We start from the raw sequence: 16,116 nt of genomic DNA, 5'->3' as shown, positions 1-16,116 counted from the left end.
GGAAGCTTCGTTCCAGAGGGACACCCACCAGATGCCAGCCGGAGCTCTCCTGTATGAAGTGTCTATAAATCCCTGCTGGGAGGTGTCTCCCAGTCAGGAGGCACGGTGGTCAGGGACCCACTTGAGGAGGCAGTCTGTCCCTTAGCAGAGCTCGAGCACTGTGCTGGGAGATCCATTGCTCTCTTCAGATCCAGTAGGCAGGAACGTTTAAGTCTGCTGTATCTGCACCCACAGCCACCCCTTCCCCCAAGTGCTCGGTCCCAGGTAGATGGAGTTTTATCTATAAGCCCCTGACTGGGACTGCTGCCTTTCTTTCAGAGATGCCCTGCTCAGAGAGGAGGAATCTAAAGAGGCAGTCTGGCCACAGCAGCTTTACCGAGCTGCGGTGGGGTCTGCCCAGTTGAAACTTCCCTGCAGCTTTGTTTACACTGTGAGGGGAAAGCCACCTACTCAGCCCTCTTAATGGTGGACACCCTTCTGCCCACCAAGCTGGAGCATCCCAGGTCGACTTCAGACTGCTGTGCTGGCAGTGAGAATTTCAAGCCAGTGGATCTTAGCTTGCTGAGCTCCATGGAGGTGGGATCTGCTGAGCTAGACTACTTGGCTCCCTGGCTTCAGCCACCTTTCCAGGGGAGTGAACGGTTCTGTCTCGCTAGCATTCCAGGCGCCACTGGGGCATGAAAAATAAAACTCCTGCAGCTAGCTTGGTGTCTGCCCAAACGGCTGCCCAGTTTTGTGCTTGAAACCCAGGGCCCTGGTGGCGTAGGCACCCGAGGGAATCTCCTGGTCTGCAGATTGCAAAGACCATGTGAAAAGCGTAGTATCTGGGCCAGAGTGCACTGTTCCTCACAGCACAGTCCCTCACAGCTTCCCTTGGCTAGGGGTGGGAGTTCCCTGACCCCTTGTACTTCCCAGCTGAGGTGACGCCCCACCCTGCTTTGGCTTGCCTTCTGTGGGCTGCACCCACTGCCTAACCAGTCTCAATGAGATGAGCCAGGTACCTCACTTGGAAATGCAGAAATCACCTGCCTTCTGCATTGGTCTCGCTGGAAGCTGCAGACCGGAGCCGTTCCTATTTGGTCATCTTGCCAGCCACTCCCTTTGTTTATTATTCATTTGGGTTGAAAATGTAATTACTAAAATTTTCAATAGGAGTTATTCTATAAAGTACGTTGTAATCTTTCAATAGAAATATGCACTAAATGTTTTCTTAACATTTGGATTAATTGTCCTTGGATAGTGATATACCCATCGAAACATTTTTGGTAAACAAATTTAGAAAACAATTTTAAAAGGTAGTAAGATAATTGAAAGCTGTTATTTTCAAAAATTGTAATCAGTTTCTGACTTACTGTGTTTGATGTGACATATGCCTTTTGGTTTTCTGTTTGTTTTGTTTTCCATAACATGATATGACAGGGTGTTATTCTCACTGTTGATTGCAGGCAAGAGTACAAAAAATTATTAGAAGTTAGCTTGTGAGCATTTAATAAATGGAATTGTTGAACTCTAGACAACGTCTGGGGTGTATACCTTAATAAGAGTCTTCTTTTGATTTGTTAATGTTTAGATGACAGTCATGAGAATGCAATAAATACCTTGCGTCTGGAGGTCAGCGGGGTATTTTTCTAGACCTTTCTTGTTTTTATGGTGTATAAAATAAAGTTATGTGAGCTTGATGAACACTGGAACAAAATTCCAGGGTCTACTTCTCTTTTGTCTTATTTTTAGATTTTTTTTTCATTATCAGGTTTTGTGACTTCTTACAGAGAATGAGACAAGTGTCAGTCAACCTGTGGGAGAAATCTTGGGCCATGCCTTCTCTATTTTTGGTCCTCTTTCTTACTGTCTTTTAAAATATTTTTAGATTTTTATTTTGAAACAATTATAAATTCACAAGAAGTTTCAAAGATACGTACATGGAGGCCTTTTGTACCCTTCAACCAGTCTCTCCCAATAGTAAAATCTTCAATACGCTACCACATTACACTATCAAAACTAGAACATTGACAGTGATGCAATCCAGAGCTTTTTAAGATTCAACACTTTTCTTTTGACTATTCTAGGCACTTTATATTTCCATATGAATATTATAATTATCTTGTCAATTTCTATTAAAAAGCCTTTTTAGAATTTTGATTAGAATTTAGTTGAATCCACAGATGAAATTGGAAATAACTGCCATTTTACAATATTGAATCTTCCAACCGAAAATCAAAGTATACATCTCGATTTTTTTTCTTATGTCATTAATTTATCATTGTAAATTTTTGTAGTTTTAAGTGTACAAGTCATTTACATCTTTGGTCAGATCCCTAAGCCTTTAATATTTTTAGTGATATTTTAAATTGCACTGTTCTTAGTTTCAACTTTCAGTTGTTGAAATTAACTTCCAGTCCACCCTAGGACTACCATTGGCTAAAACATTGCCTCTTCTAATATAGAAACTTCTCATATATAACTGCTAATATATAAACATACAATTGATTTGTGTGTTGATCTCTGACTTTGCAATTTTGCTAACCTCAATTATTGTAGAACCATTTTTTTAGATTGAATTTTCTACATACACTTTCATGTAGTCTTTGACAAAAGACAGTTTTACTTCTCCCCTTCCAATCTGAATGCATTTTTTTCTTTTGCACTGGACACAATCTCCAGTACAAAGTATAACTATGCCCATACTGGTGCACATGTTGGTCTTAGATTGTAGTATCCTGCATGTAAACACTGAGAACAACTTCCAGCACTTGAATATCCACTCCTTCCCCCACCCACATACTGGCAGAATTCATGTTGGGATACTACATTTACTATGAACATACATCCCTGATTTGAAACAAGACTAGGATACACGGTAAAGAATGTTTATTCACTAAAATTTTGACAGACTGAAGGCCATTATTTCAGATTGGAAATAGGAAACTTAAAGGAACTACATGGACATTGGGTAAAAGAACATAGGTTGAAATTTGCCTGGCAGTAGCCCAAAAGTAAATGGTCTTCAAGGTGCATATGAAGGAACTGTAGAAGGGAAATGAGATAATTCACATCTCCACCAATAATTAAATGTAGCCACACTAGCTTGGGGGATTTGAGATGAGACATCTAAAAATGCTAAGTCATGGTGAGGGCAGGAAGACAAAAGAATGAATGACTTAATAGGAATGACTGTGGGGAAGGGCTTGAAGGAATCATCCTCTTGCTACCATGTGAACCATGAACATTAAACATGGAGAAATGGGGAGCGGCAGCAGATCAATTTGGGATGCATCTTCAGGGGATGCTGAAACAACAACAGCATTTGGTTTCCTCTACACCCCTGTCACCCCTCCCCCACAAGCCCAGGGAGTGGTCAGCAGTGGTGCTTTGTGATGCCTAAGCCACCCTAGGACTGCCGTTGGCTGGGACACTGCCTGTATGATCAAACGAAGCTCAAGGGTGTGGCTTTGCCTTGTCACTAGGAGGGTATACATAGGGAGGGCAAGAGCTCTGGGACATCCTCCTGGGAAGCTTCAATATAGCTGTGCAAGTCTGGAGTCTACAAGAGCCTACCACAGACATTCTACAACCAACCAGAATCATGGAACAGCCAACTTCATGCACCAATGGGGAGAAGAGGAAGAGCCCCTGTGAATCCAATAACAAAAAAAATGATGAGGTAAGATTGTTAGGTTTTGAAGGGAAGGTGAGGGTGAAAGAAAGACACACACAGAGGGGGTGGCTCAAACAGCAACACAGGAATACTGCAGACACCTGTGGAAGTGGGCGACCCGCTTAATGCCAGAGCCCACCGCTGCTTACAGGCTGGGGTGCTTATAGGTATGGGTGGAAGGGGCCTGGGCAGTTTGGCTTACTTCCTGGCAGGATATTGATAAGATGTTTTTATGATCAGGCTGTGGGATGTCATTGTGGTGTTTCTTGGAACTTTGCCCAGCAAGATATGATAGGAAAGTTTCTTTAGTTGGTCCTTTGTCCGTCTTGTGTTATGATGATTAGGCAAGATTTTTCTCATGGCCCAAACCCCCGTGGAATGTTTCACTTTGACTAAGGTCTGCAAAATAGCAGGATGCTTACAAAATGGTGGTTTGGACTCACATTCTTGCCTTCTACTTTAGTATAAAAGGAAGACGGGCATTGTTGATTATCTGGCTGCTTCCTGCTGAATAGGGGAGCTATAATCAGGGTTTGGGTTTTGAAGCAGTGGGTGTTGGACTTCAGAGTTGTTTTCCTGGAGGTACTGGTACCGGACTTGGCAGAGGAGAAGGATGGTATCAGTGTGTTGCTGGGTGGCTGCCTGGAGAGGGGAGTTTAGCCTTCGGGAAATAACGCAGGATATGAAGGTGAGTATACACGGGCCAATTGTATTACTAGGAGGAACAAGATTAACGGCCCTAAGAAAGGGACCACCTGCTTACGCCAGCTCTGAGTGCAGCACAGAAGTTTAGTTTTGCTAACACTAGAATGAGAAGTAGAGCCTGCTTAGTGTGTGTGGAGGAAGATGAGACAGAAGCTACTAAATGAACCTGGATGGTCTGGTTGTTAGGCAAAGTGTTAATGTTTAGATTGAAACACAAGGGTGCATGTTCCTGACCAATTGGCCAGTAGGCAGAGATAAGAGTTGTGGCACAAAGGAACAAGACACTAGGAGTGGACAGACAAAAGTTGTAGGTTATGGTGGCAAGCCATGAGAAGGTGGGGGTTGAATTCTGCACAAACCCTTTGTTTTAACTTTTATGTTTTTCCAAGTTGAATACCTGCCAGCAAGGGTAGCCCCTCTGAAGGCCTGATAGGAAATGTTGGGGGTGGAGGAGGTGAAGGCTGTTTGGTTTTGGAGAGAGAGCGGGAAATGGGTTTTTGTAACTAATAGCCATTGCGGTCCTGACAGCGCAGGATACAGGTTGCAGTTGAGGGAATTGTTTGTGGATATTTTCCAGGGAGCGCCCTTGAGTTGGATACTTGGAGAGCGGCTCCGGCAGAGAGGGGAGGGGTTGGTAAGAGGTATTTTATGGAATCCGACTGGTAACATCTTTAGTTAAGAGGCTATGAGGCAAAGGAGGGTGACAGCCCTGTGTGTGACTGTGTGGGTGGATTTGATGGATTGCGGGGGGAAAGGTGATTAGCCGAGCAAGATTATAAACAGGTTTTGGGAATGAATTGGTCAATTAGGTGAAATGCAGGTTTATTTTGGACCGGGTTTATGTGGCCAGGTTAACAGGAAGGGCTTTGAACTACTGGATATGTGTGGACAAATAAATTTAACGGTTGGAAAGAAGAGGGAAGTGTGACTGATATAAGAGGCAGTGAGGCTGATGCAGGGAGCTCATCTGTTAGACATTCGGGGTGGGGACTTAGAATATCCCACAGATAAAGAGGACAAAAGGAGAAAGAGGAGATTTGAGTAGGAGTGAAATTTTGGAGGTGCCCTAAAGTCATACCTCCTGGATTAGTGTGACAAATTGGCATGGACTATTCAGGGACATGGGGAAGGGAAACCAGGAAAGATCTGAAATAAAGTAGGAGATAAAAGATTGGAAATTGGAGACGGAGAGTGTTATGGACTAAGGTGTTCTGGATTGGCAACTTCTAGAATTCTTGTTAAGTACAGTGAGGTTGGTCCTGTGAGGGAAGGAGAATAATTTGGGGGTGAACAAATTTCTAGATGTGGATCTGGTGCTCTTTTTAGTTTGAAATGGTGCATTCAGTGTGGAAAGGATGTTAGCTTTGGCGTTGTGTGAGTAGTTAGGATAACCTGGTGAGAACTCCTCCACTTAGGTTGGTGAGGGGAGGAGGATTAGTCTGTGATTCAGACCCAGTCCCCTGGTTGTAGGGACAGGGAGGAGTGTTTTGAGGATGGACTTTTAGGCTGGGTCAAGTAAACATTTGTGTACTGTCTTATTAGATGTTGGGTGAGGTGTAACGCCGGCCAAGTATTCCATATAGAAGGGGGAGAAAATACAGGGAGATTTTGGAGGATAAAAGGGCATTTGTACATGAGTTTAAATGGGCTTAGGCTGAGCGCTTTTGGGAAATGACTCATAAACGCATGAGGAACAATGGGAGAAGTGAAGTCCAGGCCATTTTAACCTTTAGGGAGAGTTTGGTTAGTTGTTGTTTTTTATAAAATTTTTCCTGAAGATTGGGAGTGGTAAGGAATATGCAAAGCCGATTTAATGTTTACAGCCTTTACCAGCTGTTGGTTAAACTGTGAAACAAATTGGTCCATTGTCTGACTAGATGCAAGAGGGGAGTTTAAACCAGTGGATAATATGGGTGGAGAGAATAGAAGCGATGGGGTGTGCCTTTTTGGTGGTGGTAGGAAAAGCTTTTATCCATCCAGAGAATGTATCTACTATTGTTAGAATGTACAGGAATCACTTTCTGGGGGGCATGTGAGTGATGTTGATTTGCTAGTCCTGCCCTGGTAAGTGTCCTCAGGTCTGGTGTGTGGGAAAGGAGATGGTTTGAGAGCTTCCTGAGGGGAAGTTTGAGTGCAAAGGGAACATGCCTTAGTAATATCTTTGAGATGGGCAGCCATGGCGGAAGAATATATATAAGTTTCTAAAAACTGGAGTAGGGGCAGTAACTGGCATAGAAATGGTTGTGCACATATAAAAGTACAGATAGTTTTTAAAACTTGGGCAAGACACTTTTATCATTGAGGTGGAACCATTTTTTCCTGAATGGCGCCAGTCCGGGCAAGTGGGGTTTGTTCCTGCTGGGTATATACAGGGCATATGCTGGGAAAAAATGAGCAATAACGATGGGGTTTTAAGGGCTGCCTGCCAGGCTGCCGAATTTGTTGAAAAGTTTTTCTCGGTTATGGCATCTGCAGCCTTTCGGTGTCCCTTGCAATGGATAATGGTGGCCTTTAGTGGTAGTTTATCCACCCCCAGCAGCTTATGTATAAGTTTGCCATTTCTTATGGGAGTTCCTTTTGTAGTTAGGGAAATCCTGTTCCTGCCAGGTGAAGGCATGAGACTGTAGGATATGGTATGCATATTTGGAATTGGTGTAAATGTTGACCCTCTTTCCCTTTGCTAGGGTGAGGGCCCTAGTTAGGGCAACTAGCTTTGCCTGTTGAGAGGTAGCATGGGGTGGGAGGGGATTGGATTCTAGGAGTTTATGTTCAGCAATGATGGAATAGCCAGCTGCTGGACATGGCTCCCTAAAAGAGCTTCCATTAACTAACCATGTATGGGTTCCCTGCAAAGGGGCATCTGAAATGTGTTGGAAGGGGGAGGAGAGGGAGTCTAAGAGGTCCAGACGGGAGTGAGAGAGCTTAGAGTCGGAAGTGTTTACAGGGAGGAGGGTGGTTGGGTTGAGAGTTTTATGTCTCTGGAAGGTGATTAGAAGGTTACCTATGAATAAGGCATGTACCTGCTGTAAGCAGGATGGTGGGAGGGATAGAAGGGATTGATGGTTTATGAGGTCCTGTAGGTAATGGGAAGATGCAATAGTAATGTGTTGGTAGAGAGGGAGTTTCCGTGCCTCTAAGGCCAGCAATGTGGCCACACCCAAGATTTTTAGTCAGAGTGACCAGCCTTGGATGGCAGAGTCCAGTTGTTTTGAGAGGCGCATGATGGCTTGTGGGGCGTCGCCGTATGTTTGGCAGAGTAGTCCAAGGGCAAGGCCTTGGTCGGAATGTACATACAAAGTGAAGGGCTTGGTGAAGTTGGGCAGTCCCGGTGCTAGGGCCATTAAAAGGGCATTTTTAAGTTTTTAAGTGGGAGTTGATGGGGCAAGCTGGGTTTAGGGGTTTTAGGATGGGCCCATGTGAGGCTACATATAGTGGCTTGGCCAGCAAGTCAAAGTTGGGAATTCACAGCCAGAAGTATCCCACAAGGCCCAAGAAGGAGGGGAGGTTCTTTTTTCATGTGGGGAAGGGGCATGTCCCAAATTAGCTCCTTTCATTGGGTTGGGATGGCTCGAGAATTAGGGGTTAGGACAAACCCAAGGTAAGTAACTTTGATTTGGGCTACCTGAGATTTTGTGGGTTAGGCCCAATATACTTGATTATGAAGGAAGTTTAAAACCTGAGTGGTGTGTTGAATGGACAGGTTAAGGAAGGGGCTACAGAGAAAGAGGTCATTGACATAATTGAAGGAGGGTACTAGGAGCAAGGGGAAGTTCAGCTAGGTCCTTGGTGAGGGCCTGTCTGAACAGGTGGGGCCTATCCCAGAACCCCTCTAAGAGTACAGTCTATGTGTAAGTCCATGTGTAAGTCCTGTAAGAGTACGGGACATGTGAGTATTAGGATTTGACCAAGTCAAAGCAAAAAGACTTTGGTAAGCCAGATTTAAGGGAATAGTGAAATAGTCGTCTTTTAGTTCAATACAGAGGAGTATTAGGATTTGACCAAGTTAAAGCAAAAAGACTTTGGTAAGCCAGATTTAAGGGAATAGTGAAATAGTTGTCTTTTAGTTCAATACAAAGGAGTGTGTGGTAGATGGGGCAATACGGTAGAGTAGAGTATATTGGTTGAGGACCACTAGATGGATTGGTACCACTGCCTGGTTAACAACTTGGAGATCCTAGACAAAGGGGTAAGTCCCGTCTGTCTTTTGGAAAGCCAGAATAGGGGTGTTGTGGAGAGAGTTGACGGGCTTGAGAATTTGAGCTTGTAAAAGTTTACAGATAATAGGTTTTAGACCCCCTAAGCAAGGCTGGATTAAGGGGATATTGAGACTGATAAAGGAAAATTGAGGGGTTTTGAAGGGTTATTTTAACTGGGATGTGATGTGTGGCTATTGTGGGTTTAGAAACATTCCAAGCTTTAGAATTAACAGAAGGTAACAGGGTGGATAATGAGGATGAGTTGGGGGAGGGGGAAGCATTTGGGTGGCAGAGTAAACTAAAAGGGGTAGAATTATAGGAGCCGCATTGCATGGAGGCCTGGGATTTACTTAATATGTACCACCCCAAGATAGGGGTAGGGGACTGAGGGATAACCAGGAAAGAGTGGGTGAAGGGGGCTGTTGAATAGGTTGCATAATAAAGGACGAGTCTCTGTCTACAGGGGATTCTATTGACTCTCACAATAGAGATCGAAGAACTGAAAAAGGGTCTAGAATATTCTGGTAAAACCGAGTAACTAGTTGTCCTATTGAGTATCCAATAGGAAAGACATGGGCTTACTAGAGACTGACAGCATTACCCTGGGTTCCGAGGTGGTGATGGCAGTGGACTTCAGGCCCCACCTGTCTTCAGGTATGGGTGGTGAAGCAGGATGAAGAGTTTCAATGAGCACAGTCTGACTTCCAGTGTTGCTTGATACCACAGATGGGGCAAGGTTTACAGAGTATCCTGGGATTAGGCTAGGCTTTTGCCCAGTGTCCCTGTTAAACGAACTTATAACAGGCTCCTGGAGTTGACTGTTGCCAAGTTGAGCAATTCTGTAGGCCTTGGGAACCCTGTTGAGTGGCAGCTACCAGCATTTGGTGTTTAGCCTGGTCCTTCTCTAGGTTTGGATTTTTTAGTTCTTCCTCTCTAATCTTATGGACCTTGAAGGCCACTTTGATTAAGTCTCTTTGGAAGGTTTGAGGGCCATCCTCCAGTTTTTTAAGTTTTTTTCAAATGTCTGGGGCTGACTGGGAGATAAAGTATAAATGGAGGTAGATTTTGCCCTTATTGGTATTAGGGCTTAAGGTGGCATATTTAGTTGTGACTTTTGAAAGGCAGGAGAGGAAACGAGCAGGGACAGCTTTATTTATGCCAGCTAGAAAGCATGATATCATATGGCCTGATTTCTCTCTGTCTACGGAAGTTGCCTGATAATTCCAACTGGGGTCACTTCTGGGGACAGCTAGGGTCCCTATTGGATTATGAGCAGCATCTTGTTGGTGGAGGGTGTTCTCATGGGCCTGGGCACCCATAAAGATGTGTTCCCTGTCCTCCAGGGTGAGGGTAGAGGAGAGGATGACATATATGTCATGCCAGGTAAGGTCATAAGATTTAGGGAAGTACAAAAATTCCTTGTGGAAGGAGGTAGGATTCATTGAAAAGGAGTCAAGTCTCTTTTCTATATGGGAAAAGTCCGCTAGAGAGAAGGGAACTTGAATTCAGATTATGCCTTTAGCCCTTGCAACCTCCTGCAATGGAAGGACTTTGGAAGGCCTTTGGACATGTGCCTGGTTTCTAGAGAAAGGGGGTTGGGTGTGAGACCTGGTTTGAGGTGGAGAAGGAAGGGTGATCGAGGGCGACGGTAAGGGGGTGGAGGAGCCGGATCTGAAGGAGAAGGTGGAGGGAATGGTGGTGGACAGGAGACTGAAGAAGGGGTGTGTTGGCCAGGTTGAAATTCAGAGGAAGAAGACTTGTCCAGAGGAAGAGGCATTTTGGGGGGTTTCTCCTTGAAGAGGAAGATTTGAAAAGGTGAACAAGATTGGCAGAGAGAGAGAGAGAGAGTGAGGCATGAAAGGAGATAAGCAAAGCACTTCAGATTATTTACCATTGCATTGAAGAAAGTTTTTTAGATTATATTGAATTTGGAAGTTGAATGTTTTGTTTTTTGGAAGAGGGGAGTGAATACTCTGGATGGGAGTGACTACCCCTGAGGAAAGTGAGTACTCTGGAAGGGACTGAATACCCCAGGGGGGAGCGAGTACTCCAGAAAGAAGTGAATACCCCATAGGGAAGTGAGTACTTGATTCCTCCTGGGAGAAGGGACCTGGAGAGTTGGGGCAGCCCCGTAGCTATTCATGTTCCCCAGAGGCCGGAGCAGCCAGAGTGGCAAAGGTTCTGAGGGTGTACCCTAAGAAGGTAGGCTGCAGTCACCTGGTGACTGGGGAGACCTCTCACCCAGCACTGGAATTTTTTGGAGAATAGGCAGAAATAGAGAGGAATCCGGAAAGGAGGAAGAGGGAGACTCACCCACTAATTGAAGCCCAGTGTTGGATGTGATGTCCAGCAATGGGGGTGATCCTTGTTGCAGGTGCCCGGAAACAAGAAGGAACAAAAAATAAGGTGGATTGTTTGATCAATATCTGGAGGTTAGCCCAGGTCTGGAGAAGACTAGAGAATAAGGGGAATGGGACTGGGAACAGGGAGTACACTCAGGATTTGGAAGCAGGCCCTGGTCTAGTTTGTGCTGCTTGCTGCTTTCCAGGTTGCAAGAGAAAACTTACCCATTAGAACCCAATCACCACTCCAGGTTTTGGCACCAAAATGTTAGGTTTTGAAGGGAAGGCAAGGATGAAAGAAAGACACACGGGGGCAGCTCAAACAGCAACACAGGAATATGACAGACACCTGTGGAAGTGGAGGACAAGCTTAATGCCAGAGCCCACCGCCGCTTACAGGCTGGGGTACTTACAGGTATGGGCAGGAGGGATCTGGGCAGTGTGGGATGCTACCCGGCAGGATATTGATATGATGTTCTTATGATCAGGTGGTTTGGCCCTTTTTCCAGTGGAATATCATTGTGGTGTTCCTTAGAACTTTGCCAAGCAAGATATGATAGGGATGTTTCTTTAGTTGAGCCTTTGTCTACCTTGTGGTCAGGTGGTTAGGCAGGATGTTTCTCCCAGCCTGAACCCCCATGGAATGTTTCACTTTGACCAAGGTCTGCAAAATAGCAAAGAACTTACAAAATCATGCAGTTTGGACTAACAGATGACCCTACCCATGCTCCTCTTCTTCTTCCCCATAGATCCCTACCCTATGATTCTACCTTGTTCTTCTCTGGCACAAACCTCTTCCTCAACCTGCATTCCTTCCCATAAAGCCCCCCGTGCTGTCCAGTCTCTACCCTATTCACCCAAAATAATGTCTTTCTGGCTTCTGCCTGTTTTCTTACCAGATGCAGGAGGCACCGAACAGAGTCTCAGCCCCTGAACAGAGCTTTCAAAAGACAAAAACAATAGAATATCTAACAATAATAGTGTATTACTACAGGAAGCATAAGAAAATAAATTCAAATCAACTGGAGAATGACCAGTCCCAAGAGAACTCCATCGATCCTGTCCAAGAGGAGGAGGACGAAGGCCTAGACTCATCTGAATGATCTTCACAGGAGGGTGGGGAGGACTAGTCAAACATGGAGAAACCAAATTGGACAAATCCTCACCACCAATGGCGAGGATTACAATAAAATCAAGTTTGAGGAGCTGATGACTGTGTATATCTCTGCCTGTTGTCTGATGGTGGGAAGGAAGGGAAGGGAAGAGGTAGGCATTTGAGAAGGGAAGGATATGAGATCCTGTAGGGTTGGCAGACAGACCCACAGGTTGACAGTTACCCAGACATTGTAAATAAGGCCTGGGGGAGGACTTATTCCTAGAGACAAATTTTCTTCTTAAAATTTTATCTAACAGGAGAGGAAGAAAAGGACTTGGTGTTTGGAGCATGTGAATGTGTAGAAGGGCATTTAAAAAGATCTGTATTGGCTGGGCGCGGTGGCTCATGCCTATAATCCCAGCACTTTGGGAGGCCGAGGCAGACGATCACCTGAGGTCAGGAGTTCGAGACCAGCCTGTCCAACATGGCAAACCCCAGTCTCTACTAAAAAAAAAAAAATACAAAAATTAGCTGGGCATGGTGGCAGGTGCCTGTAATCCCAGCTACATGGGAGGCTGAGGCAGGAGAATCACTTGAACCCAGGAGGTGGAAGTTGCAGTGAGCTGAGATCTGGCCACTGCACTCCAGCCTGGGGGATAGAGCGAGATTCTGTCTTCAAAAATAAATAAATAAAATAAAATACAAAGATCTGTATTGTATCTAGGTGACAGTGACACTCTTTCCAAAATGAAGACACCAAAATCACCGCCTCCAGGCCACATACCTCGTAGTGATTTGGGTTGCAACTCAAACCAATACTGTAAGCAACTGAAGCCCCTCAAACAGACAAAAAACTTCACCCTACATAGAGTAAGACAGCATGTCACACACACCAAAATAATGGTGTTTGGAGGCCATGGCCCAATACTAGGGCATTTCCTTGCTAAGAAACTAGTGGCTATTGTCTACTGCAGGCAATAAATGAAAGCATAGTCTACAGAGAATTTGAATATAGTGATACAAGTAAAAGTTGGTATTTTTATTACCACTTCCATACACCAGCATTTCTATAGAATGTCAATGATTAAGAATTCTTTCCTTAAAAAAATATTGTTTTTATTGAAGGGAATACAATAGAGTGGTTTGGCATCAATGAAGAAGGCTGAGTTATATTCTTTGAGTTGATTGCTCAAGACCCTCTCCTATTTATTTACTCATTCACTCTCCTTTGTTTCCATGACCCAGTTTTATTTCTCTCGTCTACATTGGCAATCATTGTAATGCATTTGATGTGTATTCTTTTCTCTGTATGAGTGTTAATACATGTTTTTTATTGTTTGTGGACATTTGTTTTCAATTTATGTAGCCATTGTCAATATTTAATGTTTCACTCAGGCCTGTTTGTAAGATGCGTCTATTTATATATAATCTGTTCTTCCCTTGTAAATTGATATATCAGGTACATTTTTGTATTTTGTAAATTTAAAAAGATATTTTGATATTTAATATTTGTACCCACCTTCTGATCCATGTTTTGTTTAATTTATAACTTAGTATTACATTCTCTTTCAAGTGACTGTAAATAGTATCATGTGTTTAATTTTGATTTCTACATGTTCAATGTTAGTATATAGAAGTGTAATGATTTTTTATTTCTATTTTAAAGAAATTTTATCGTGTATATTTGAGGTTTACAACATGATATTATGGGATACATAAAGTAAAATGGTTACTATGGTGAAGCAGATTAGCATACCTCTCTTCTTAGTTTTTAAGTGTGTGACAATAGCAGCTAAAATCTACTTATTTAACAAAAATTGATGACGCAATTTCATCAGCTTTAGTCCCCCTGTGCATTAGATCTCTACACTTGTTCATCCATATGGTGGCAAATGCCAAGATCTCTTTTCTTTAAGTCTGAATAATATTTAGTTCTGTATAACTATAAATAACTACACACACACACACACACACACACACACACACACACACACACATACACACACACACCACGTTTTAAAATCCATTCATCCATTGATGGGCATTTAAGTTGTTTCCATATCTTGGCTATTGTGAATAATGCTGTAATGAATGTGAGAGTGCATATATCTATATGAGGCTATGATTTCATCTCCTTTGTGTATATACCCAGAAGAAGGATTGCTGGGTCATATGGTAGTTACATTTTAATTTCTTTAGAAACCTCCATACTGTTTTACATAATGGTTATACCAATCTACATTTCCACCAAGAGTGTACTAGGTTTGTTTTTTCTTCACACTCTCATCAAAATTTGTTATTTATTGTTTAATTGATAATAGCCATCTTAACAAGTGTGAAGTGATATTCTCGTTTTAGTAGGCATTTCTCTTTTGATTAATGATGTTGAACATCTTTTAACGTATCTGTTAGCATGCCATTGTAAGAAATAATATGAAGAGATACCACACTGTATCTTTTACTCAATTTCCTCCAATTATAAGATCTTGCAAAAGTATAGTACATCGCAACCAGAAAACTGGCATTAGTACAGTCCATCTGTTCAGATCACCAATTTTACATGTGCTCGTGTGTGTGTGTGTGTGTGTGTGTGAGTGTGTTTAGTTATATTCAGTTTTATCATATGCCTACATTTAAGGGACAACCACCATAATAATACAGAAGAGTTTCATCAACACAAGGATCTCTCATTTTTCCTGTAATAGCCACACCCAACTTTCCTCTCAAGTTCATAATCCCTAGTGACCACTATTCTCAGCCTATATACTTTTGTTATTTTGAGAATCTTATAGAAATGGAATGATTTGAACTTGAGAAATATGATTTAGGATATCTGGTAGGGGAAATTTCTAAGCAGCAAAGCACTCAAGATATAACCTGGATTATTCTGAAAGTATTCAGTTATATGCATTCACAAAGAGATGGTTTGCTACTGGAACATACATTTGAAAGGGAAGCAGAGCATAAAAGTTTGAAAAATTAGCAGCCCAATGATGTGATAAAAGAGAAAAGATCATTTTCTGGGGAGGAATTTAGCACACTGCAGAAATTTGCATAAGTAATGAGGAGCCAAATGTTAATCACCAAGATAATGGGCAAAATGTCTTCAGGGCATGTCAGAGATCTTGGCTGCAGTCCCTCCCATAACAGGCCAGGAAGCCTAGGAGAAAAAATGGTTTCTCTAGGCCCAGGGCCCCCGCTGCTCTCTGCAGCCTCTGGACATGGCACCCTGCATTCCAGCTGCTTCAGCGCCAGTTGTGGCTAAAAGGGTGGCTTCTATATGTTGTTGGGCCTGCAGTGAACAAAAGTCAAGAATTGAGGTTTGGGAACCTCCACCTAGATTTTAGAGGATGTATGAAAATGCCCGGATGTCCAGCCAGAAGTCGGCTGCCTTCTTTATAAAATTACAAAATTTCTGAGGCCTTGCCAGCCATGCAGAACTGTAAGTCAATAAAACCTCCTTTGTTTATAAATTACCCAGGCTCGGGTAGTATCTTTATAGCAGTGTGAAAACGCACTAATACAAATATTTAACTGGGAACCTAGTTCAGGTGAGTTGGGATATAGTGAAAAAACATAAAACTACTCAAAGCATAGAATAACTAGAATTAGATCTTTTTCCTGGATGTATAGCTCTATTTTTATCATTTGGATTACCTTTGGCAATCTCACTTTACTGTAGTATGCTATGCATTGCTAGCAAGAGCATCATGTATAGCTACTTACAAAAGCGATAACTTAAGCATACATATCCATGATTAAAATTGTAACTAAATTAATTACGAAACACATGAGAGGGAACCTAAATATTGCTATTGCTGGATTAAACAGGCAATGCATATCCTTAATAAACATAACCGTGTTCTTTGATCTGTATCTTAGAGTCTGTAAAATATATTAATACTTCTACCTTAAAAATAATGCATTGTTTTGTGTAGTCATATAGCACTGGATGAGTGTCAACTGCGAACACACTACCAGAAATACCAAAATCTCTCACCTGGCTTTCTAGAATATTCATAATCACCCTCCATTTTCTTTCTTGATCTTTCTACCAGGTTCTTTCCATTGCTCCCGTAAAGTAAAAAGTTTTAAAGACTTTCATGGAGTACTGACTTCTCC

At 42.8% G+C, this 16,116-nt stretch overlaps 1 protein-coding gene across 1 annotated transcript; it reads left to right on the top strand.

The window, feature by feature from the left end:
- The first annotated feature begins 3,583 nt into the window (after window positions 1-3,583).
- On the top strand, window positions 3,584-12,001 carry LOC100458898 (sperm protein associated with the nucleus on the X chromosome N2). The gene is made up of 2 exons (XM_009235341.3): window positions 3,584-3,661; window positions 11,798-12,001. The coding sequence occupies exons 1-2, from the start codon at window positions 3,584-3,586 to the stop codon at window positions 11,999-12,001; spliced, it is 282 nt and encodes a 93-aa protein (XP_009233616.3).
- The last annotated feature ends 4,115 nt before the right edge of the window (window positions 12,002-16,116 follow it).

This window comes from Pongo abelii, chromosome X, assembly GCF_028885655.2.
Source record: "Pongo abelii isolate AG06213 chromosome X, NHGRI_mPonAbe1-v2.0_pri, whole genome shotgun sequence".
NCBI lineage: Eukaryota > Metazoa > Chordata > Mammalia > Primates > Hominidae > Pongo > Pongo abelii.
This window is presented reverse-complemented; position numbering and strand designations above follow the sequence as displayed.